Below are 26,480 nucleotides of genomic sequence, written 5' to 3'. Positions count from 1 at the left end.
TTGCTCAACCTGAACTTCCCGTTGCAAAAGTAGTGATGGGAGGTCCGATTCATTTCAGTGAATCGAATCTTTCGGACAGGTCCCCTCAAAGAACCGATTCCACTATCTTTGTACGTCACTTCGCTAATAAGTCATCACGTGGTCCCTAACACATAGGCTTTGAAACTTTCCAATATTTTTTGGAAAAAAAAAGGATTTTCTTTATATTTACGGTATATATATATATATATATATATATATATATATATATATATATATATATATATATATATATATATATATATATATACATTTTTGTTCAACACATTGTTATTCTGTATTTGCAAGTTATTATGTATTGTTTATTGATTAATATTACTGCAAACTAAATCAAAGTCATATATAGTCATAGGTTTATTATTAATGTTTTGATTGTGTTTATTGTAATTTCATGTGTCATTTTCATGTGATTATTGTAGCAATGATTATGGTCATATAATTCATATATACAAATTGTACAAATCATATACAGACAGAGAATTACATAATTACAAACAGAGAATTCATTAAAAAGAAATTAGTAAAAGTTTATATATATATATATATATATATATATAGGATGAAGTCAAATTAAAGAAATTAGAAAAAGTTTTTTGTTTGTTTGTTTGTTTTAGGATGAAGTCAAATAGTTATTAAAGAGATTAGTTTTCAGTTTGATAATTGTCAGTAAGTCATCTCTCTAGATAGGGGTTGGAAGATCATTTCAATTCGATTTCGATCTTAAATATAATCTGCACATATATTAACCATCCTAATTTAATTTTACCTGTAAAACTATTTTAGTTTACCAGTTTTGTGAGCAGATTCATTCAAACGATCCGAACTAACCGATTCATTCAAAGGATCCGACTCAAATGAAGGATTCGATCACGAATCGACATCGCTCTGCAGAAGCGTACAGATAGCGAAAGAGAGAGAGCTGCAAGAACAGGGAACATCACGCACGGGGTGTCGATGTGAAAGCAGTTGTTCCTCCTCGTCCAAGCACCCATCAAAACTTATTTTACGCTTTGTTTTTAACGGGATCCGCCGCACTAGCCGAGCGTATTCAACACAGCGAGAAACGGCGGTTTCCTGCACGGGGGTTTTAATGGGAGTCTTGCATCGATAAAACGCTTCTCCCCCCCCTTGACGGACCCTCGCTCGAACCGAACCGGACTCGGGCGCTGTCCTCACCGGGGGGTATCCGAACCCAGTGATATTTTGACTAGGAAAAGACCACTCCGAGTCCGAATATGGCAGGAAACCTGAAGAAAGGTGGGGGGCTTATTGGCTTGATGAAGGACGCTTTTCAGCCTCACCATCATCTCCACCACTCCCATCACCAGCCCGGGGCCGTAGACAAAAAGACGGTGGAGAAATGCTGGAAATTCATGGATAAGGTGGGTGGCTATTACTCAAAACACAACAGGAAGATACCAGAGAAAGTCGCTGTAGCTAGCAGCCTCGGTCTCTTGTTAGCTTAGCCGGATGGCCTGCACGGAGGAGTCCTAATGCAATATGGCAGGGCAGCTCTGCTGAAGCAATTATCTAAATGATTTGCCGGCTATTAAACTATATTCAGCCGGCCATATACTCTGAGAATATCTAGTTTTAGACAGTAGGTCATTTTGCTTTACTCGTACGCCTCAGCTTGCCCAGTAGGACTCGTGAATATGGTACAGGGTTCTGTGCTAGTTGTGCTAGCTTAATAGCTTGTGGCAGTTCTTTAACTGATAACGTTAAATATTGTTTATATGGTAAGACGACTAGGAATGGTTTGGGCATATCTCTTCAAAAGTGACTCCTTCAGGATGCTCAAATGAACAGTCTGGAAATCCCAAAGTTGGTTAAGCAACCGGTGTGTGACGTTACTGATCTGGTTGCTGATCAGTCAGTTGGTTAAATTGCATTTTCTCCGTGTAGACGTGGACTGATCTGCTCTTTCAACAACTACTTGCTGTTCTTGTTCCTCTATCTATCTATCTATCTATCTATCTATCTATCTATCTATCTATCTATCTATCTATCTATCTATCTATCTATCTATCTATCATTCTTATTATTGGACAATCAGGAAGTGTCATCACTTTTTTTCTTGACTATAAGTGCTTGGAATATGTTTTTAAGTGGAATATAAACTAATGTGTCCCAGTCATATGAAGCTTAATATGCAGCTTTATTAAAAGTTAGTTGTTTTGGGATGTAATGCAGATCTTAGTAGGGTTGAGCTTGTGATCAGGTGTGGATGTAGCCGCTAGGCACACAGTCCTTCCTTCACACCTGATTAGCTGTATAAAGCCTACTGTATCCTTTGATATGTGCATTTCTAAGACTTCTAAATGATCAACATCAAGACTTCGCGCACACAATGTGCTACATGCCTCCCGCCCTATGATTGATAGTTCATACCTTTTTTGCAAGTTAAAATCCTTTTAGCCAAATTGTAATGCCGCCCGCCTCCAGGTTGTACAAGTTTTTAATATAATGTAAACGTAAGAATAACTTTTATATTATTAATATGTTTAGTTGAACATTTGTTGGAATGAAGCAGCTCAGCATTTCATGTTTCCTTAATATGCTCTGCTATACTATAATGAAGTTATTGACGTAAATAACTACACATTAGAATTTCAGAATTTAGCAATACACATTACGGCAGCTGCAACAAATGTATTTATTTATTTATTTTTCTCAGTTCATGCCTTTGAAATGGGTATTATCTTCAAGCGTGAGCAACACATTCTCATTATATTATACCATGAGCCATAAAAAAACCTAATGTATTAAATAAAATACAAAACTTAAAATGCATGTTCAACTTAGAAAAAAGTTAGTTTATATATATATATATATTATTTTATAATTTGTAATTACCTTTTCAGTAAAGTTTTCCATTTCAAAGTAACATATTTTTCATATGTCAGGCTTTAGTTTAGAGTTAATGTACTAAGAATTTAATCAACTGACAGAGAAACTTTAAAACGTACAACTTTTATGCGAACATCTGTCTACTAGAGTGGTTTTCTTTTGTTGAATTTGCTGCCTCACAATACAAAAGTTAAAGCTGCAGTTCATGGAAAAAAAGTTGTGGTTACTGACCTCACACTTCCTGTGATCTTCACACTGATACATGAGCGAAACGGTGCATCTGTCACAGGGGGCTCATTTTAAACTTATCCTGTTGATGCTTTGATACTAAAGATGGCTTTTAATTTATGTTTTCAAATGCTTGTTGCACAGGAAGACTATTTCATTTTTACTGAGAAGAGCAGATAATGCTTGCTGACTGATAACTTTGCAACTTCCTATTTGTTTAGTTTCACACTGGGAAGTTTGGTTAGTGCACATGTGACATATCACATTGCCTTCATAAGCGAATCTCCCCGTTTTTGCAACATAACATTGTAAATTTCCACTTTATGTTAAATCTGCTGAGACTTAGATTATAAAACCTTTAAATGATTGTTTAGTGTGAACATCACGAACGTTGATTCAGGAAATGTGACATTAGGAGAAGTTCCACTTGCAATGTTATATTCATAAGACTTAAACTTTTAAGTTTATCATGACTTTGCTATTTATTATCCAAAGGTAACATTTCCATGCTATCCATTTAGTTAAATTCTGTAAATATTCAACCTCTTACCAAATACACAAGAGCAGAAGTTTAGCTTCTTCCCTTTGAATCTTAACATGCAAAAACATTGCATAGTCAAAAACTCTATAGAATTCTGTATTTGACTATGGGTTTTCCCTGTGTATGCGTCTGTTGTGTTCACCATATTTACAAACAGATTATCTACACTTTGGTCTCCTTATAAGGTTTAGCAATCATTAAACTACATGTCGATTGTAGTTGTTTTTGGCGGTATATTTCCATACTTTGATAAGGTTGTTCTTATACTATGAATGCAGATTTAAGACTGTAAATGGCACTGTTGCATTGTTTGAGTGTGTTATTTTTATTGGTGCATTGTAAATGATGTCTATTTTAATCGAATTCCTGGTATAGTTTCTGATGCTTGAAGCCAAGCTGACTTTTCTCTGCACTTTTGTATTATTATTATTATTCTGAATTCAGGTCATCACTGGAAGCCCTAATGAACACACGTCTGCACGTGAACAGAACACATAGATGTATGCTTATTCACTGATAATTCTTGGGACGTCCTGTCGCCACAGTCTTATCTTTTGGCTGTCAGGGGATGGGGGTGCATGAGATCCAGAAGCTTTGGAGCACAAGTCAGACTGGATGGTGACAACCCCCACCTCAATGATGTCATCACCTCTCCCCACCCCCCAATCACAGCTGGTCCTGTGCTGAAGACAAAATAGATAAGAGCGGCTGCAAGTACTCTGAGCAGCTGCAGGCAGCGCCGGACACTTATTGCTGGAACGTGCGTCCGCAGCACAGTGGTGACATTTGAGCAGTTTCCCGTTTCCTCAAATTTCCCACCCACGTCTTAATCAGTAGTTCAGAAGGTGATGATACGTAGCTTTAGTCCAGACCGAAGAAAGCCTCTATGTATGAATTAAAGCAAAGCCTATTGGACCATCAGTCTAGCCATTAAGTTGTTTGGCTAATGAAGTGGTTTGAGGCCATGCACTTAATCATAATGATTTAATGTCTGGAATGGAGTGGTGGTGTTTTTTTTTCTTGGATGATTTTAACCGCTTTGTGGCCTCCAGTAGGGTTGAATGGAATGAGGATATATATGTTTTGGGGTGTAACGGTACGCAAAAATCACGGTTCGGTACGTACCTCGGTTTTAAAGTCACGGTTCGGTAAATTTTCGGTACAGTAAGGGAAAGAAATGCAAACATTAAACTGCAGGTTGTTTATTACTATAAACATTTTTATAACAATTTGTTTACACTTTTTTAAAACATATTTTAATAAAATATATATAAAATAAAAAAAGAATAAGAAATAAAATACTGCTGCAAAGTTCTCCACTAAATAAAATACTTTATCTCTAACCAATATCACATAATAAAAATTAATTACATATATAAAGCGCTAAAGTGCTTTACATAGTCAGGGAGTATCTCCTCATCCACCACCAGTGTGCAGCATCCACCTGGATGATGCGACGGCAGCCATAATGCGCCAGAACGCCCACCACACACCAGCTAACTGGTGGAGAGGAGACCGAGATAATAAAATATAATGAAAAATATAAATAAATAACTATGATTACAGTGCAGCATTACCAATCCCAGCTTGTAGGCCTGCTCATATTTAAAATATATATATATAACTTTTCTAAAGTGTAAAGTGCAGCATCAACAGTTTAAGTTTTTAGACATGCTCAGATTTTGTTGTTGCGTTGGACCGATTGGAAATTAAGAGCAAAGGTCTGTTTAAATGCAGACGGGAGCTGAGTTTGAATTACAGTCGTTTTTTTCCTAGTTGTAGTGATGTTCACACTCGCATGATACCTTTTAAAAACTTTAGAATCAGCTGCAAGGCGGGATTTGTGCTGAACGCAGAGACTTCCGCCACTTAATTTGTTTGTATGGAAAACAAAATATTGCATTCGGTCATTCGGTACAAACTTGCACCGTACCGAAACGGTCAAGTACGAATACACATACCGTTGCACCCCTAATATGTATATGTGTGTGCGTGTGCGTAAAGATTTCACTGTACAATTGACAATTAACCGTTTAATAAAGTTGGGAATTTTTTGTAATTACTGATCATAATATTAAATACAATTTTTATTTTAAATAAATCCTGTTCTCTTGAACTTTCTATTCATCAAAGAATCTAGAAAAAAGTGTATTAAGCAGCACAACTGTTTTCAAATGATAATACATTTTTCTTGAACAGCAAATGAGCATATTAAAATGATTTCTGGATGATCATGTGACACTTAAGACTGGAGTAATGACTGTTGGAAATTCAGCTTTGCCATCACAGAAACAAATACAATTTATAAGTATATATATATATTAAAAAAGTTATTTTAAATTGGAATTGCAATTTTTTTAAATAGGCTGTTTTTACTGTACTTTTTTTATAGATCTGTAATGATCGATCGATATGGATCGAAACATAAATTAAATGTCTAATGATACTATGTATCGATGCCACACGTAAAATATCGATATCTGTAGTATGAATGGGTACCTTATTTTGATACTTTACACATTTTCCCCAATGTCCGTCTATGCATTACCGCTAACATGTGCATTCTTGCTCATCACTCGCTTGTCGGGACGATAACAGCATAAAAAACACTTGGGATAGTTGACAGATTGTCGAGCACTTGTAAGAAGTTTTTCAGGCACGCAGTGACACGCACACATACAGACAGATGCATCGACAGCATGCTAATACCTAATTGAGCTCTTTTCCATTCTTTTGTGCATGGATGAACCGATACTTGAACAAATTACATCAACATGTTCGCCTTGGCGAATATCCTAGTAAACTAGGTCTACAGTAGTCTAAGATTTGAAGTGGATCAAAAAAGTTAATCAAAGTTGTTCTAAGACAAGAACACATTTTGGTTTTGGGACAACTTTTAGGAAAGGTTTTGAGCCACTTCAAATGTTGACTAGTATGTGTCTTAACGTAAATAGTTGAGAAAGAAAATCGGTATCGGTATTTTTGGATCCATGCTTTCATTCTTAAAGTGAAAGCAGGCTTACATTTACATTTGCATTTTGCAGATTCTTTTATCCAAAGTGATTTACAATTGAGGGATAAACTTACAGAAAATCTCTGTTAACGGAAAAAAAATCTCACTGATTTTGACTAACTCTTATAAGGATTAATCTATATTTAATCTATAATCTTTAACCTAACCCTTTACATTTTATTAAACTCCTATTTTTGAAATGCTAGTTGTTTAATGCAAGAGTAGACCAACACAGTTATTAAGCATATTCATTTCTCATTGAGTTGACAGGAAAATAAAAAAAAACATTGTATGCAATACCATTATAAACAGCATTTTTATCATGCCGCCCAACCCTAATCTCAAGCATTAAATCCCTATAGCTGCAAAGTACACACTGTCATTCCCAGTCTCCAGCTGTAAATGTTGTGGAAATTGAGATGACAGCATAGTGCTGTAGATTGCAGAACTGTGTCTTTTGTGCAAACACAGTTGTCATCATATGTAGCTCACAAAAATCCTTTGGACTTTAAGATTCTTCTCTCTGGAATGTTCTGCTGTGTGACCTTAAGTTTTGTGTGTATTTATGGTTTGGTTAACAGTTTTCAAGCCCTTGTCAGTGTAGTTCTTATTTTTCCCCTCACACTGCAAGAGAAAACTTGCAAAACGTTGACCCGCAGAGGATATGAGGTTAGTTTGCAGTTCTCTTTTTTTTTTTTTTTTGATCGATAGTCAAATTAATACGCCTTTGGAGAATTGTACAGAATATTTATATCAGAATATTTGAACAGAGCTTGTCGGCTGCTGTTAACAGACAATTGTAGACAAGCATATTATCTTTCTGTAAAGCTGCTTTGAAAACGACATGTATTGTGAAAAGCTCTATAATAAAAATGAAGTGAAATATAAATTAATGTGAAATCTGGAAGTCCAACATTATAGTATAAAACAGTGACTAGTTTATGAGCAAATTAGCTTTATGCTAATGCAATCTTTGGTGTACTCTACCTTTCAGGGTCAGTAAGTTGTTAAGAAATTGTGATTTTTGGAAAGGACGTAGTTTTTAGCAAGGATGCAAAACAGTGTGCAGTACAGAGTAGTATGATAGAAACATTTCAAATAAATAATGAAGCTTTTCTTTTAAACTTTATTCATCAAATAATTGTTTTCTGGAATTCTCAGTATTGTAGCAACCCACCATTTTCACTTTTGCTGAAAGATACCATATTTACCATCAGCTGCTTTTCTCTTTTGTTTTTTAGGTGGTCCGGCTATGCCAGAACCCCAAGTTGGCCTTGAAGAACAGTCCTCCGTACATCCTGGACCTGTTACCAGACACCTACCAGCATCTCCGCACTATCCTATCCCGCTACGAAGGCAAGATGGAAACACTGGGTGACAACGAGTACTTCCGCGTTTTCATGGAGAACTTGACCAAGAAGACCAAACAGACCATAAGCCTGTTCAAAGACGGCAAAGAGCGAATGTTTGAGGAGAACTCTCAACCCAGGTGTGTTTATCTTTATTTATAATATGTCAGATAACCAAGTTGCCTTCATAAGTTGTAAGCGGCTAAAAAGATGTGTTAAGTACAATCCATAGTGACAAAATAAGGTGTCCGCTTTTTCTATTTTGACGAAACATTGCGTTGGGTATGAAATCAGAGCTCCGAGATCTTAAGCCATCTTTTAGACGTTTCCTGAGCTAGTTCGTGTTTTTTGGAATGTTCTGCATATTGACTCAGTGTGGGAGGCAAAAGCAGAAGCAGCAAAACATGGTTCGTCAGTCCTCGAATCATGTGAAACCGATCTCTTCAAAGAATTTGAGTAGAGGTTACATTGAGTTAAACTGGAGCTCAAGTTGTATATCAAAGATGCAAATGAGTAGAGCATGAAAGTGGTCTGAGATGGTATCAGGCCTGTGGTTCTTCTGCTTCTCCTAGAAACACTGGGCTCATGTGAGTGGACAGAGGAAGAATGTGTAATGCAAATAGGACCAGTCAAAAAAAGGAAGAGTGTAAGTGGGGCTAAGAGTTTCCAGGTGTAACATTGTTTAACCATTTAGCCTGCACCCCGACGCCTGCGTCCTCTACTCGCACATATCAATGTTTACGAATAATTAAATAATAATAATAATTAAATGGGATAAATTTAATCTTGACAAACTATATATCATTATAAAGATCTAAGCCTCAAGCATTGATGAAAGATTGCTGTTTTTCAATGGAAAGCTTATAAAGACTGTATTTGCTACATTTGTGTAAGCAGTACACATCAAAACATGAAGAATGAAAATGATGTACATACCAGATTCGTTGTGATAACGAGTCATAAACGCATCCACAGCTGCAAATCCTGGTTTAGATAGAAAGGTAAGGGTCCACTGAACAACATCTCATGAAGCATGTTTAGTCCAATGAAGCAATAACGTTGTAATATGGATCATAATTCCTTTGTTTACGTTTCAGTTCTCCAGCGACAGAACTGTGTGTGTCCATTATGGAATAACTCACACTCAGAAACTTTGTCTTGGTAGTAAAAAATGGCACGTGAAATATATTTTTACTTAAATAATAAATTAAGAAAATTAACGAAAAACTGTGCAACAAGAATAGAATAGTGAGTGTTCAAGTTAGAGGGTCAAATAAAGATGGAAGAGACGTGTTTTAAGCCGATTCTTGAAGATGGCTAAGGACTCAGCTGCTTGGATTGAGTTGGGGAGGTCATTCCATAAGGAGGGAACATTTAATTGAAAAGTATGTAAAAGTGACTTTGTGCTTCTTTGGGATGGCACAATCAAGTCCTGAGTCCGCAGTTTTTTTTTTTCATGTCCGCGGGTTGCAGCGACACCAATCCCAATAACGTGATATTTAGCACCTAAAATGCGAATTTTACCAAGGCAACCCTGCCAAAAAACTTGCATTTTAACCCTGGAGCAAGTGGGCAGGCTTTGTTGTGAAAACCTGGCAACCCTGATCTGAACGCACGTGCTGGAGATATACAACTAATTACAGGAGCACCTTTACTGATGAGATGCGCATGAAAATCGAATTAGATTTCTGCACAGCCTTTATTATTATTTATAAATGAATATACTTATATTAGGGCTGTCACTTTTGAGAAAAATCTCATTCGAATATCATGCAATGTATTTGAATATATTTGTATATCAACGTATACGCACATCTCTTTTTATTTACAGTGTTCCCCGCGGTGGAGAACACACGTTCGGAGCGCACAGACATGCCTGGCTACTAGCTTTTATACACGTGATTTGGTCATGGGCCTATGCTACAATACATCTAGAGTGCCCTCTACTGGATAAGATGGCAAAGAATAAAATAAAAAAACAAACGGTATAATCATAGACTGTAAAAAATGCGCTCCACATGGCATTTTAAAAAAACTGATATTTTATTTATAGTTCGATTACAGGTATTTCACGTCATGTTCGAATGCATATTCGAATATCTAATAAAAAGTGATAGCCCTAATTATAAATATATATATAGGCCTATTTTAACCATGCAGCAAACCTTTTTAAATATATTTTTTAACCATTTAACTGATATTATTAATTGGTCAAAATTCTTAACTGCTGGTTAACGGTTAACCAGTCAAAATGAACATCCCTAATTAAAACCCTTATATCATTTGTTATACATCTTCATATTCTCCTGCCTCAATTTTCATTGTCTTTATGCAGCCTACAAAACAAGATAGTTGTTTCATTTTCAGATAGAATAGATACCAATGTATCTCATATATGAAAATCCTATTCTACATTTATTTTGTGTATGAAAATAACATTTAATGGGTCTGCTAAACCTTAGAAACCAATGTGATGTCTTTCAAATACTTTTGGCTTACGTTTGAGCTAGAAGGAACCTACAATATGTTTAGAAGTGGATGCATAATTTAAAGAGCTAAAGTCCCACACATTCCCATGAGTCCTGTACATTGTCCCTCAGGACAATCAGTCTGACTTGATTGTAAACTTCATAAAAATGTTCATACTTCCGTCAATCTTATAATCTCACTTCCCGTAGTACAGTGGGTTCTCGTATCAGGCTGTATTGTCATTTCGTATTTTTCATACTACTTCACTTTTCTGAAATTAGCAAAGAATTTTCAAGCTGAAAATGTAGACGTTTGTAACCATAAGAGCATTCACATAAAAACCTTTTGCATGACGTGGACCTCTTTTTAAACCGCTTTGGTGGCAAATTCTCGAGAATCTTATCCAAAGCTTTTCCGTGTTGTTAGACGCTGGGGCTTAACTGAGGGGGTGGAGGTGATCGTATTAAGTGTGAATAATTTAATGATTAACTCTGACACACCAGTCATACTTTGCACCACTCAGACACCGCTCTTCCTGTTAACACGCTCACTTCCCCTTCCTGTTTCTATAAGGCCTCCTCAACATGCATTTCTGAGGCTAGCCAAAACCTGCCACTTCTTACACTCACAGTCTATAGCAGTTTAATATTCGCAGAATCACTTTCACCTTGGTAGTACTGAAGACCGTTATAGATCTTCATGCACTCTTCTCTCCACCTCTAGTGCTGCCTAGGGTTGGCGAGACACCAACATTTTGACTTCAGCCTCTTTATCTCGATATTGATACTTGCTGCAAACAGACTAGGTAAACTGATGAATATGTGTAGTAAGTTTGCATATCATAGAAATATGAAAAGGAATATTTGAAGCATACTTGAAATCTTGTACAGGAAGATTCATATGATTAACAAGTATGTGGAATATTTTCCCATTTTGTTACCAAATAAATTTCCATATATTCCTGAATGTATACATGTCATAATTGAGCATGCTAATAACAGCATTTAACTTGCTTTGTTGAAGTTGATGCATCCAAGTAAGAATAATAATACAAATTATTTTCTTTAAGTCGTGCATATAATCTAGGATGGGCTCTGTAACACATCTGAATAAGATTGTAATCACTGTCATCTGTTATTAAAATCCATTACTGAATTGTGGATTGACGCATTATTGCAGACTTAAACGTTAACTATGCTTTTACGCTTGACGTCATTTGGCTGAACTAAAAAAGCACATTTTCATCAGTACTGAAATTTTTGTATTGCTCACTTTTCTAGTATACCATAGAGACTATTCAGCTAAATTTTTGCAATAAAAAAGTTCCATTGTCAATAGTGTAGTGGGACTGTAGCTATCGAATATTTGTAGCAATATATGAAGTACCGCTCACACAAAAGCTGTTTCCTACACAGCCTTTAACAGCTCCCCAAGTATATTTGGAGAAACATTTTTATTCTCGTATACTTTTTTTTTTATCCGCCTGAAATAATGAAAGCATCTGCAATCGATGAACTAGTGGAAAATCACCCCTCGCCCTACACCTTTCGAATCTGCTTGTTCTGTGCGCGAGAACTATTTCCTCCCATTGATATTCCCACATGCGCTGCAGAGATGTGGTGGATATTTCACAGTAAAAGACAGGGCTCGACAGTGTGGTCGCTTCAGTCGCATTTGCGTCTAAAATAGATATGTGCAAAAATTTATTTAGGATCACAAGTGTGAATTAAGCAAAATCCCTCTGGGTGAGTTTTCTTAAATTTTAATGTCATAAAGTATTCAATACATGAAATGATAAAACAAACGTCAAAATGGTCATTTTAAAAGGTCTTCTATTTTGGGATGGAAAAACATAAATCGTGATACAGCCTCTTGATTATTAAACGTCAAAAGGCTTGCTTTAATTTATATTTATTTAAAAAAAAAGAGTGCTGCATGTTGCATTGTCACAAGGCAACTTCAGACTGCTTCAAAGAGATTCTCAATCAATGAATAGCGCACCTTTATCCCAAGCTGTTGCACATTATGAACTTTATATAATATATTTTAAGCAGTGTAATGATATTAAAACTCCATATACATCGGGAAGAAGGAGGCGGGAACCGGCGCACAATCAAAAAAATTTAATATTCAAAATAAATACAAAACGGCGCACCAGCCCCTCGCGGACGACTGGTGCGCGCAAATAAAAACCAAAACCTAAAATATGGCCCAGGCCTGGTCCTCTCTCGTCCTTCACTATAGTCGCTCCAGTTTTATATCCTTCCATCTCCTACGTGGGACTCGATACCGGCGGTGGGGCGCAGGTGCAGCTCATCTTCAATCACTACACCTGGCCTCACTCCTCGTTCCCACGCCTCTCGGACCTGCCCCACTCGCCACAGGCAGTTGTAAGCATATTTTAATGCATATTTTATCACCACATCTGAAGGAACAGCTCACAATAGTATAGAAATAGTATTTCAAAATAAGTTTATAATTAAAAGTCACAAGTATATTTACATATATGTATAGTCACATATTTTACACAATAAATTGTATTTAAATTAAAATACATTGAATTCATAGGAAACTATTGTAGTTTCTGGCTGGATGTTTCCCTGCAGGAAGAAAAGTCAAAGAACATTATTTGATACATTTTATTCAATATATATAGATTTGACTTACTTACTGATAGACACTACATGAAAAAGTAAGGAGAACTCTACCGTTTAAATGATGTCATTTCACATGCATTAAATGCATAATAATGCATATTATGAGTATGTAATTAAATGTAATCGTATTATATAATTAAAATGAATTTCATTTGGCCTAAAAAAAAAATATTGTTAAAAATGAAACATTATTTGTTATCTGTCATGTGTTGTAGATCGTGTGTGATAGGAGGATTTACCACTCAGCTACCACTGCAAGTATATTTCAGACCTGTGGGAAACACTGCTAAAGTGACTTTTTTTATAAACCATATAACTTCCCCTTGGTCAGTGAGGCTATTTCACATGACCAACTGAACATAGGCAAAAAAAACAACCTCCCAACTGTGTGGTGTCCTTTTGAAATCATTGTATTTTGCCTGTAAAATTTTTACAGAGCAATTCTAAATGTGATCGTATCTTTAGGAATAAGATAATCATCTCTCTTAAATCTTGAATCCCTGCTAGACACTCACAAAAATGAAACTCTGTTCCAGCGTTGGAAACTTCTGCCACATATTTTCTTTATTTGTCTTTCATTCCAGGGCTTCCTTGTGAAGAAATGCTTAGTGCTCTGATATCCATCTCTGTGAAATTGCATGTGCTCTTAGTTTAGGTAGCCTGAGGCTAGGTGTGTGCCATGCAGCTGTTGTCAATTAAGCAAACAAATTTTGGATAAGCTTTCTGACAGATGTTGTATCCTGAATTATAGTAGTTGTATCTAATTGTGATGTCCTGAGATTATGCCTCTACACTTTCTTCAGGTCACCTAATTTGGACCGTGACTTTTCCGTACTCATGTTTCCTTTTCCATTTAGTTTGCTTATCTTTTCATCTTATCTGCATGTTACAGGTCTGCATGAAAGGAGCATTTATAGCTATAGGGAAATACACAGCAGATAGGTGAAGTTTGATACTTGTGCATCTGCTGTGTTTATCATGTTAAGGCGTTTTACAGTTGTGCGGCATAACTGAAATTTGTCAGCCCGTACAGCGTACGATTTCCTTTTTGTTGTAGTCGCAGCTCTGTCAAGATGAGCTGTCGTTTGTTGTGGTGAAGACGTGTCACTCATGTTCCGTATTTAAAGCCTTAACATCCTTCTACATGTTTCTTTCTGTGAATTGTTTTGAACTTGGAAAGTGCAAATGAGATGTAGCAGAAAATCTGGAATAAAACAAAGGAAACGTTTCAGACTACATGCATGCAGTCGACAGGGGAGGCACCGCCCAACCAGGGGGGAACATTTCAAGTTTACTGCAGTACCTTGTTTCCATTTGATTTCTTGAAGGAAATTAATGGCAATTTACAGATAACCTAACATGCCAAAAAGTTTTGTTTCTTTTACAAAACAAATAAAAAATACTTGTTTTTTTTTTTTTTTTTTGGGTTTTGTTTTTGTGTTGTTTTGTTTTTAAATTTGTTTTCTGTGTGTGTGGGTTTTTTTTTTATAAATTTTTTCTTTTTTATTTGTCTGTTAGTTTTTGTTTTGTTTTGTTTGTGTGCATTTCTACCAGTAAGGAAATACATAGGCTGGTGAGAAAAAAAAAAAGAATCATGAGAAAACTTGAAGGATGTGTTTACCCATGTTTTGTGGTTTAGCTCTAAATTAAATTTAGTACCTCCTACTCTTATCAGAGGAAACCCCGAGTGCCATCAAACAACACAATCAAAAGATGCTATTAAACAAGCAATTATTATATATATATTTTTTATAGCAAGCCCCTTTGGTTAAAAGTCTTAAAATATCATGCTGGAGGTGTAGCTTAAGCCTCACATCTGTGGGGTGTTAATTAAGCTTTCTTTGTATTAATCATTCATTGTTTATTGAGTTACATGGTTCTCGAGGGATTGCAGGAACCAACAAGCCTGAAAGCAATGGAGCTGAGCATCCAATGCTCCAGTGTCATGAACAAAGTGATAATCACGTCTAAACTTCTGTCAAAGAGAGAGTTTTGTCTGTTTTTCATGAGTTAGTGCACACAGTGAGCATTTTGGATGGAAACACTGTTAACACGCCCAAGGATTGTATTGCAGCTCGAGTTACTACGTCTTGCATCTCGCTCCACACAGAGCCCAGCTAAGCACATTTGAGAGCCGCACACTAGCATTGGGACACTGTATTTATTTATGGCCTGCTGAACACACTGGCAGACTGAACACTGACTGATAATGCAGCTCTCATACTCTTGCTGGGTTGTTCTTCTCTTCAGTCTGAAGATAAAACAGAAAAAATGCATGCTTTGCCACCTCTTTTGCTTTCAAAATCACACTTCTCTTGTTTCCTAGTCAAGGGACATGTAAACTGGAATTCAGTCTGTTCTTTAGTTCTAAAATACTGCTCTTGTAAAGGGATAGTTCACCTGAAAATTATTATTCTGTCATTTACTCACCCTCATGTCATTTCAAACTTGTTGGACACCATTGACTCTTGCTTATATGCTCTTAAAAATAAAGGTTCTTTATTTGCATCATTGGTTCTACAAAGAACCTTTACCATCTATTAGTAATGTAGAATGTAAAGATTAACCAAGAACCGGCTGAAAATCGATTTAAATATGTGACTATTCAAATCAGTATTTAATTTGATTAATATTACCATAAACCAAACTTTACCATTCAAAAGTATGAGGCCATTGTTTTTTAAAATACTTTGATCGTATTCTTGCAAAATAAATAAAATTACCATAAAGACATTTATAATTGTTTTTCAAAAGATTTCTAGTTTAAATATGCTTTTCTTTTTTTATCAAAGAATCCTGGGGTCAAAATCAGTATTTCCACAAAAATATTCAACCACACAACTATTTTCAACTTAGAATAATTTCTTAAGGATCACGTGACACCAAAGTTTGGAAGCTTGTGTATTTAAAAACCAATTTGATTTCTAATTGTTCTTTTTTCTTTTTACATAATTAGTCTGGTTTTGTTTTTGTAGATAATGGCATCCCACATAACCTGTCCATGTTAGTGTCCGTTTCATTTGAATAGCTTTCTATCATGTTACAGATGAATAACTTAGATGAGGATATTTTGTTCCACTCTTTAAAAAGGCCTATTTATTTTGCAGTCATGGTCATCTATGCTTGGTTGCATTATATTATTTGCATTTATTAAAATAGTCCTGCTTCCCACCAGAGGACCGCTTCTCTGGAAGTCACCTCATGTATGACATAATGGATGGGAATAGACAGTGTTAGATCACCTTGAACACAATTTGTTTGTGTGAATGTGTTTTATTTAAAGGGGTGTGTGTGTGCGCGCGTTTGCTTGGGTGTATGACTGCTGTCACCACCACTTCCTGACAGAGATCCGGTGTGAAGCCAGTTCCGGACAGTTAAATTTGTCAAAGAGTGGCTGCGTTGATTAGGAAAAACTGAATCCATGATCTGTTCGCATATTCTCATGAACACAGTGTTTAGACCTAAATAGTGTCCAGTGGCAGAGAAAGTCACTTCCTTAGACACCTAAATGTCTAATGTTTGGGGAAATGTTAGAAGTTATGGGGAAGTTGGTTTTTGAAATGTGCATTAGTTGAGCAATTCTAGTGTAAACTAGTGCAAACTGGCCCTTGGTTTTTTTTTTAGCGTTTGGATCACTTGAGGTCAATGCTAAAGAGAGACTGAAGGTGTGATGCTTCTGGACTGTAGACCCTTTGATAATCAGCCGTGGGCACGAGTGGACCGCTCTCGCTTTCTCCAGTTGGCTTGGCTGTTTTATCAAAGAAAACAGGAAACAGGAAGGGAGCAGCCAGCTGCAGGTCAGAGGTCAGGCCAAAAGAGGAGGGAAGCTGACAAAAGCACAGTATCTAGGCAGGGCTTGGCCTACAGCAACTGCAAGGAGAGGCCGGCCAACCGAGAGATTGGGGAGGGGTCAGATGGATTGTTTTAATGCAGGCAAACATGAAACCGCAATAATGAAGCACTATGGCTGTGTCCGAATTCCCATACTGAAATGGATGAACTTTGACATACAGTATGTTTCCTGGACATAAAACTCATCACATTGTTTACTGATGACTTTTACCCAGCTGATGTTTTTTTTTTTTTTTACAATTTTACAACAACTTTAACCTTTGTCATATACTGCAATGCCAGTGAAACCAATTTTGAGACATACTACAGAGCTATATATTTTGGTCAGAGGAAGTCAATGTCAATGGGTAATGTTGCATAATTTTTACAGCTAATATATTAATTAGCTTTTTATCCACTGGAATTTTTTTAGAAAATTTGTTGGCTGAACAAATCAATACTGTTCATCAATCCCATTTATCATACATCTATAATAGTAATGAGTTTCATTGTTTAAAATAAATACTGAAATACTGATCAAATGAAATACTCACAGACATCACTGGAAAGTTTGGAGTTTGGTCGGATATGTAAAATAATGCACAAGTTACTAAAGTTATTTGACGGTAAGTAGAGTGAGAGAGAGAGAGAGTCCTAGAGCGCACACTTCTGTTGCATGATCCTGATTGCTGTTCGCTGCATTAGTGCATGCATTTGGATTAAAACTAAATTATTATAGAACAAACTAAAATGTATTCACTATAAACAACATTTATTTTAAACGTCAAGCAAACACAACTTTATTTAAAGCAGAAGTGAAACTAGCAGACTGTGAAATTCACTAGGCTGTAAGTGTATCTCTCATTCTTCACCAATTCAAACATGTTTAGCTTGCTTAAAGTCCAAAGTATACTTTGTTTTTTACTCCGTATTACAGTACACTTTTTTTTTAGACTTTACAGTATTGAGCTGCTGCAATGGAGCTGCTATAATGTGCCGTTAAAATCAAAAGTGAAAGTAACAAAAACGTATACAATACATTTTTACAAGTATAACTAAGTGTGGGAATAACTGAAGGTAATATCTGTTTGCTAAATAAGACCAAATAAAATGATTCATATCATTATCATTTTGTTTTCAGTACCTAATATATAAATATATATATATATATATATATATATATATATATATATATATATATATATATATATAAATAAATATAAATGCTGTGAACATACTAGGGGTTGCACGACATTAAATACTTTTTTTTATCAATAGACGTTTATTAATTCATTGCCGTATGCAACAATTACATATGTAAATTGTCAAAACTTTATAATTATGACATTACATATCATGTAACAGCCAGTATTTGTGTCTGTAACAATCACAACATTTTTCGTATCTGCATTCGGATACAACGTTGATAAAACCGTTATGGCTGTATTTTTTTTTTTTTCATAGTAATTACAGAACAAGTATAGCATGTTAAACAAAACAAAACAAAATTAATTTCTAAAATAATATTTATCACACAAGCGGAGCGATGTCATGACAAATGTTTAGTCATCATTTGAACACGACTGAATCAATTCAATGGGCACATTTTCATTATGCAGAACTCTTTAAACGAGTCTTAATGTTTAGTGAACTTCACTAAACAAATGTGTGCATGCCGTGCCAACCAGCAAAAGGTAAAGATGCAAACACGTAGGACAAGTAGAAAATATATCCGTATTGAAGCTGGTTATTAGCTTGCTAGAACTGGTTTGGTTTTTGAGAGACTGACGCGCAATGCGGCTGTTTGATTGGTGAGAGCGCTGTGCTTAATCAATTCATTCGTATCATATCGGAGCCAAAGGTTTAAATCATTGCCTTTTAAACATACAAATTATAGAACGTGTATTATGTATTATTATAGGTGATATTACTCTTGCAAAGCTCTGATTTCTGAGAGATGCACAGAGACAGCAGCAATCCTGTGTTTGATTTGTGCTCTTTTCATTCATAAAATTTACATTCATTCACTTCACACTCGTGACTTTAGAGGTCTGTTGTATAATATTGCGCTGATCCCCTGGCTCAACTGTTATTTAGCAAACTCTGGACTGTGCCAGCTTCAGCAGAGTATTCAGGCTTTATTATTCTGAATTTATTAGTCTGTTATTCATTTTTGAAGCCATTATCCGTGCCATTCCGAATAAGGCATTCGGCTTCAGGCACAGCCCTAATTATTACATTACATATTTTAATTTTACATGCAACATAGATAAGGTCATAGAAAGTAACAGCTACACACAATCTTGTAATCCTAAAATTCATGTTGTACTTGCAAACTCTTTGTACGAATTTGAAATTATCCATATCTGACTCGTTTTGAAAAAGTAGTATCCCTACTTTATTTCTGTATGTCAACTAGCTGTACATTTCTCAGCAGATGCAGTGTGTCATTCGGATAATTGGGCATTTGACTCATTTGACTTATTTCTGTTAGCGTTATGTGTAGCAGAAAGGCATGCATATTATTTGTACATAGGATGTGTTGGTTTTGCCTTTCTGATGTGAATTAGCCAATTCAAAGACATGTGATTGTTTGTCCTCATGAGGGCTTGAGTTATTGTTCTGAAGAGTGACGACTCTGACTCTGGGATTAGCTGAGTGCAGCTCTCAAACGCTGTCCTCGTACAGCAGCTTTAGTGAGTGTTTGTGCGAGCTCTGCTGCATGAGCCTTGGCTTTCTGTGCATCTGTGCCCTACTTAGTTTGAATCTCATGCCGAAAGCCTCCCTTGTCCCTTATGGTTTGAATCTACGTAAATATACAGAGTCGAACATGTCCTGGATCTCCTTCATGCTTCACTTTATTCACTTGTGAATGTCTCTCTTTGAAGCATGCACATGCTCACATACTTTTTGGTTGAAAGTGCCACTCCACCAAAAGGCCTGTAGCCTCACCACACGAATGTCATCGCCAAAGTTCTCTTATGTGGTCTCTTGGAGAGCGGAAACATGGCACAACTGGTTTGCCCAGGAGGCATGTTGGCTCCCTTATTTCACAAACAGCAACTGTTCCGAGAGCCATAGTTAAAGTAGTATGTAAACCCAAGCTATGAAGCCAGTGGGAATTTAAGGTGTTACAGTACATCAAATTAAATATGGCATCTACCCTGTCTAGTTTTTTTTTTTTTTTATAGCAAATTACTAACTGGCTGTACACTGTGTACACGTACATGAAACAAAATGCATGCATATTTGAATGCTACATTTTGTTTATTGTTACCTTTAATAGTAACAAAATATTATTTTTCTTTTATTATTATTATTAAGAAGACCAACAACTGTATTATTAGTAGTAGTACTAGTAGTAGTATTCAGTTTTGAAAGTAAAACTTTCTCATAATCAATCATTTAATTCTTATTTAATTTTTAAGCTTGAATTTTATTATCAGTGCATTTTCTTTGGGGCACTTTTTGACCAGAGGAAGCTTATAAAATGCAACACATTTGTCTTAGAATAAACTTTTTTCTGCGCTAATCCAAAGAGACCTTCACAAAGAAGAGTTGTTGCTTATGAGAGAAACAGAATTTTTTTTTTTTTTTTCGCAAACTATTTTTCTCATTTGCTTGCTTTCATTTCTTGTAGTTACACTCAACTGTTACACCCCTTTTTTTCCTTATAGTATGAGTAAGGATTCAGTTTTTGGAGGCAGCTGTGGCGCTGCCACACTAAGACTCTCTCTTGTGCATGTCAATTCCCCAGGCTGGAGCGCTTGTACAATCCCCCACTGTGCTGCCCTGTAAATCATGGCTTTCTTTCCACTTCCTCCCCCTGCCATGCAGCACGACCCTCCCTGCTCTCCCCTGCCTGCCTTGGGCTCATGTGCCCAGATTCGGTGGAATCAGAAAAATGCAGCAGGCATTCTGTCCTTGCTGATACAGGCTTAGCGTGCTCCCTCACTGTGCCCGCCAGCTACAGCAATACCCAATCACCACCAACTCCAGAATCAACTGATGTTTTAACATTTCTGTGCTGATTTTATAGAAATTCTGTTATCACTCTTTATGAGATACCTCATATTTCATGTTCAAATTTAAACATGGTATATCATGAAAAACGGACTTTTTCTGTGTTTAACCTCTATAATGACGTCCCTGGTATATCTAGCATCCAGGTAACAAAAAAATTTGGTAAGCCTTTCTCTGCAAGCTTGTGAAAAAACTAGCCACTCAAACTTTGTTCCCCCGTGACATAGATATGGAGATCTTATTGTAATATTACCACCCATAAAAGGGTTATTCCAGCCCAAAATGAAAATGTTGTCATTAATCGCTTACCCCCATGTCATTCCAAACCTTTAAAAGCTTTGTTCATCTTCGGAACACAATTTAAGATATTTTGGATGAAAACCGGGAGGCTTGTGACTGTCCCATAGACTGCCAAGTAAATTACACTGTCAAAGTCCAGAAAAGAATGAAAAACATTTGTCAGAATACTCTATCTGCCTTCAGTGATTCATCCGTAATGTTATTAACTTACGAGAACCCTTTTTGTATGTGAAGAAAACTAACATAACTAAACGTCTTTATTCAACAATTTTTCTCCTGTATCTTTCTCCATCACCGGAGCGCCATTTTGGAGAATATACGATGGACAAAAGCAGCATACGCTATTGTGTCATAATGTCATGGATAAACCCTGATTTAAGAATATTTAGTCATTTGCTTTGGAAAAATGACAGAAATAAACAAATACTGAAGAATGTCACGTTTTTGCAGTGGTATCCGATTATATAGTTAAAGTTATTTCCGTGTTCTAGTTCGTATTCGAGCCACTTTATTTTATTATTATTGAATTAAATTAATTGAAAAAGATAGTGGAGATCTGTTGGAAGTTGTATTTTAAAACTTTGAAGTGTTTTTAATACAAGACATGTACATATAGAGACCATATTTAAGTACTGCATTCCATTCAGTTTCTTTGCTTAAAGTGGCTTGTTATTACATTACAGAGACCCTTTTATGGATTCCTCAAACCTCTCAGTGAAAATAAAACTGCTCTCTTTCCTCTGTTTCAGACGAAACCTGACGAAATTGTCGCTGATATTCAGTCACATGCTCGCCGAACTCAAAGCCATCTTTCCCAATGGCCTGTTTCAAGGGGATAACTTCAGAATCACCAAAGCGGATGCCGCAGAGTTCTGGAGAAGATCATTTGGGGACAAGTGAGAGGCTTAATGTGTTCTTTGTTCTTGTAACCGATTAAAATGCCACATTTTAAATGGCATGGAAAAACAAAAGAAGTTGGACTTTGACAAGCTTAAGGAACACAAAACAGTCTGATTCTTATAACGTAACCCGAATTTCTCTGAATTTCAGGACCATCGTGCCTTGGAAGGTGTTCCGGCAGGCCCTGCATGAGTTTCACCCTATCAGCTCGGGCCTGGAGGCCATGGCTCTAAAATCCACCATCGACCTCACCTGCAACGACTATATCTCCGTTTTTGAGTTCGACATCTTCACCAGACTTTTCCAGGTGCGTCATTCAATCACTCCATCACTTCCTCTAAGCACATACTAGCTCTATTGTGCTTGAGCTCGGTGTAGAGGAAGGTCTGACAATGACTATTGTTGTGTTGCCGTGTGCTGTGGGTATGGAGGCGCTGTTTGAGTGTTGATGCTTCAGTTCTCATGGCTGCAAGCCAGCCTGAATGGAGGCCTCTTATCGCCTTTTGTAGCTCGAACAGGCTTGTCTGCACTCCTCAGAGCACACGATTTCCTGAGAGCAGGGGGCGAGAGATGATTTCAAAATGCATCAGCTATAGAAGAGAGCTGTTTGACCTATTTTAATGGCAACTGCTGCTAACCTCTCTGGGATTTTTTTTTTCTGCTCTAATTATATACCCTTTGAGAGCAACAATGCAGAACAGAGATGTTTGAGGTTTTTCTGTTCTTCTACTTGATTTGTGTGTACACACACTTTTTATTCTGGAACCACATAATTAGTGGTGTTTGCTAGGGTAAGATTGAGATTACTATTGCTCATGCTTGGGGTTGGGGATTTGAACCAACCTCAAGTATTTAGCCAGTCGACGGATGACAACTGAAGTTGACAGAATCCAAATCCGAATCCAAATCGAAAGTGTGTAAATTGGATCAAATAGAGAAGTGTATATGCAACCCTTCTGTGCTCCAAACATGAGTCATACTACAATCATGCTATTATTTTAAATGATTATACTTAGTTTTCACTAGTGCATAACAACGTCAGAACCACTCAGAATACACTAGTGTTCAAAAGGATGGAGGCAGTAAAAACTGTAATATTGTAAAATATTATTACAAATCGTTCTAGTTTGCAGATTTGCTGCTCAAAAAACATTTCTTATTATCGGTGTTTACATTTTTTTATCTGGTTTCTTTGATGAATAGTGTTCAAAACAAGTCTTTGCTGTCACTTTGATCATTTGAATGCTTTCTTGCCAAATAAAATGAAATCCATTCAAAACAGAAATCCAACTGACCTTTATCTCTGAATGGTAGTGCACCTTAACATCTGCATTGCAATGCTCTGGCAACCATCCACAACACCCTCGCATCCTGATGATGAGTTTCGCCACTCGCGTCGTTTTCAGAAAAAGTACAAATCTTGTCGTGTTGATTTTTCCATGGAACAGTTGACTATTGAGATTAGAATATGAATCTATAATATAGCAGCTGTTGAACGCATCATCTGTTGGCTGCTTGGCAGTGCAGTGCTGTCTATGTAATGAGCTCATTATTCAGAGTGCTCTAGCACAGACATCTCAGCGGTCCAGAGCTTTCTCGTTCCCCTCTCTCCTCAATAGGCCATAATCACATCTATCCTTTAATTAGCCTTCCTTACTTCACATCAGAGCTATTTCAAATGTGGCCTTTTTTGATGCATCTAATAATCAAGCTAACATTGGCAGCATGTCTTAATTCAGGTCGGTATGTTGGTCTGTTAGAGCACTTAAAACAGCCGTGGCACAGCTGGCCTTGTGCCCGTTCCAGTTGCAGTATAGAGCGCTTGTGCTGCACCGTACCTCAGCTTCATTCATGCAGCCAGAAATAGACCGGCTGTTTACAGAGAGCCCGCAAAGCTTTTTGACGAAGCTCCACGTAGCAAGGTCACGCTTCTCATCAGCATCTGAATGAACCCGCTTCGCTCGAGAGCCAGTCACAGGCTTCTTTTTTTACTCTTTCTATTCTGCAGCCTTTTGACTATGAGTGGACTTTTGTGAGACGGATACCTCCATATGAAAACCGGTTTTGTTTTATGTGTTTGCTCAGTGTACACAAGCATGATTAAGCGTTCTGGGTTAGGGTAGTAAATACTGAATATTTTAAATAATGATAATATGTAATCTGAGAGGGGGAAAGGTGGCTTGGTTGACCCATAGTTGCTCTGCAGCTATTTGATGTGAGTGTCGGGGTGTTTGCAGCTGATGCACAATGCATTTTGAAAATGTGTGAATGCAGCCCACTCTGATGTGACGGAAATGACTTTTTCACAAAGTCGGAGACACTACTTAACTTGTCATGTCCAAAAACAATCTGATTAGTATAACTGAGTATAGTCTAATTAATACTTTTATTTACCAAGGATGCATTTAAAAGATCGAAATGAAAGTGATATTTGTAACATTACAGAAGATTTCGGTTTTAATTAAAAGAACTTTCTATTTATCAAACAGTGCTGAAAAAATGTATCATCAAGGTTTCCACAAAAATGTTAACCGGCACAACAGTTTTTTTTAAGATCGATAATAATAGTAAATGTTTTTGAGCAGCATATCAGCATATTGGACTGGAGTAATGACTGCTGGAGATCCGGCTTTGCCATCACAGAAATAATTGTAGAATATATGAAGCTATAAAACAGTTATTTTACATTTTAATTACTTTTTACAACATTACTTTTAATCATTTTTTAAATGCAGCCTTGGTGAGATCTCTTTCAAAAACAAATCTTACTGAACTACAGAATATGTAATCACAAGCTGACTTGGATTTATATATTTGAAATTTAATCAGTTTTGACCATTAGATCAAATTATATTAGATTCATCACAATCATTAGAACTGTGGTGTATGTCGACTGAATGAATACTGAATTAACTTCCAGTGTAGTGGTGAAGCTGTGTTTCTAACTCTCCGTTTGAGCTCTGTGATTCCTAGTACAGCTAATAAAGTGGCTTTCAAAGAAAAAATGAACAAGTCCTGTTTTTGTAGTCTGAGAAGTGAGTTTTAGACAGAGAAATTTGCGTAAGGGGCAAACAGTGTCAAACCGCTTTTTAAAAAAAGGAACAAGTCAAATTCTCAGAAGTGTTTGTCAGTGAGAGGAAGTATTAGTTTTGCCTGAGGAAGATGCCATGAACACATGGACAAAATCATTTAAAAGTACTTCTTAAATAATACCGTCACCCCAAACATCACCTTTGATGTAGCTTATAGATTATATCAAATGAGCTTTTGAAAGTGCTATTTCTCAAAAGTACTTTTAAATTACTTCATTCATGTGTTATATATATTTACTGGTCATTTGTCTCTATTGATAAACTGTATCTGTAGACAACAGTCCTGTGGTTTTGGATGAGCTTTAGAAAGGGAAATACGTTTGACGTGTGTTTTAAATTTGTTAGATGTGGCTTCACACTGGCACCTCGCCATTGAATGAAATGCCTGTTTTACGAATTGGTCTGACATTAAGTGATATTTATATATAGATATCTGAGTTAATTTGTTTCAGTGGTGTCACTGGCATACAGAGTGACTCACCACTCCGTCCACAACACTCTCAGTCTGTCTGACTCAGACTCTCTTCATCTCTTTAATGGAGATTAGAGGTCATCACACAAGGGACTATGAGTGTCTTTGCTGTCAGATGTAATCTGTATATACATGCAACAACATTCCCAGTGTGAATGGTGTTTGGAGGAATAAAACTATACATGTTATTTTTCTTTTATATAGCCTTGGTCATCACTGCTTAGAAACTGGAACAGCCTGGCAGTGACTCATCCAGGCTACATGGCCTTTCTCACCTACGATGAAGTCAAAGCTCGTCTGCAGAAATTCATCCACAAGCCCGGCAGGTAATACAAACACTCCACAAGCCACTGTTAAAGGGATAGTTTACGCAAAAATAAAACTTCACCCAGGAATTTGGATATTGACTCCTGTTTTCCTAAACCTAAATTACTATTTTTCTTCTTAATACAAAAAAAAGCTATGATTTTTTTTTTTTCTAACATTTTTCATTTTATCTCTCCGTCTGTTGATCAATTACTTTTTTTCCATCAAAACAACACAAACGTAATTTTATTGTGTTTTGTTGTTGTTGTTTTTTATAAAGTCATTGGATTGGGGCAACAAGATGGGAATGATGGCAGAATACAGTGGTTTGGTTCAGCTATTGATTTAGTACCAGTACTCAAGGATCTTTGTGTCTTGGGCTTCAGCCATTCACCCAAGTCTTTTTTTAA

General features: G+C 36.5%; 1 protein-coding gene across 1 annotated transcript in view; it reads left to right on the top strand.

The window, feature by feature from the left end:
• The first annotated feature begins 905 nt into the window (after positions 1-905).
• The window catches only part of LOC113115080 (E3 ubiquitin-protein ligase CBL-like), a 33,853-nt gene continuing 8,278 nt past the window's right edge, over positions 906-26,480 (top strand). Inside the window, exons 1-5 of the mRNA XM_026282349.1 lie at positions 906-1,421; positions 7,913-8,160; positions 22,050-22,196; positions 22,351-22,507; positions 25,969-26,090. Of these exons, the coding sequence (XP_026138134.1) occupies positions 1,275-1,421; positions 7,913-8,160; positions 22,050-22,196; positions 22,351-22,507; positions 25,969-26,090 (821 nt within the window). The 5' untranslated portion in view covers positions 906-1,274. The remainder of the gene's footprint in view (positions 1,422-7,912; positions 8,161-22,049; positions 22,197-22,350; positions 22,508-25,968; positions 26,091-26,480) is intronic.

Source organism: Carassius auratus, chromosome 15 (assembly GCF_003368295.1).
Source record: "Carassius auratus strain Wakin chromosome 15, ASM336829v1, whole genome shotgun sequence".
Taxonomy (NCBI): Eukaryota; Metazoa; Chordata; class Actinopteri; order Cypriniformes; family Cyprinidae; genus Carassius; species Carassius auratus.
Note: the sequence above shows the minus strand (reverse complement) of the source record. Positions and strands in the feature narration are given on the sequence as shown.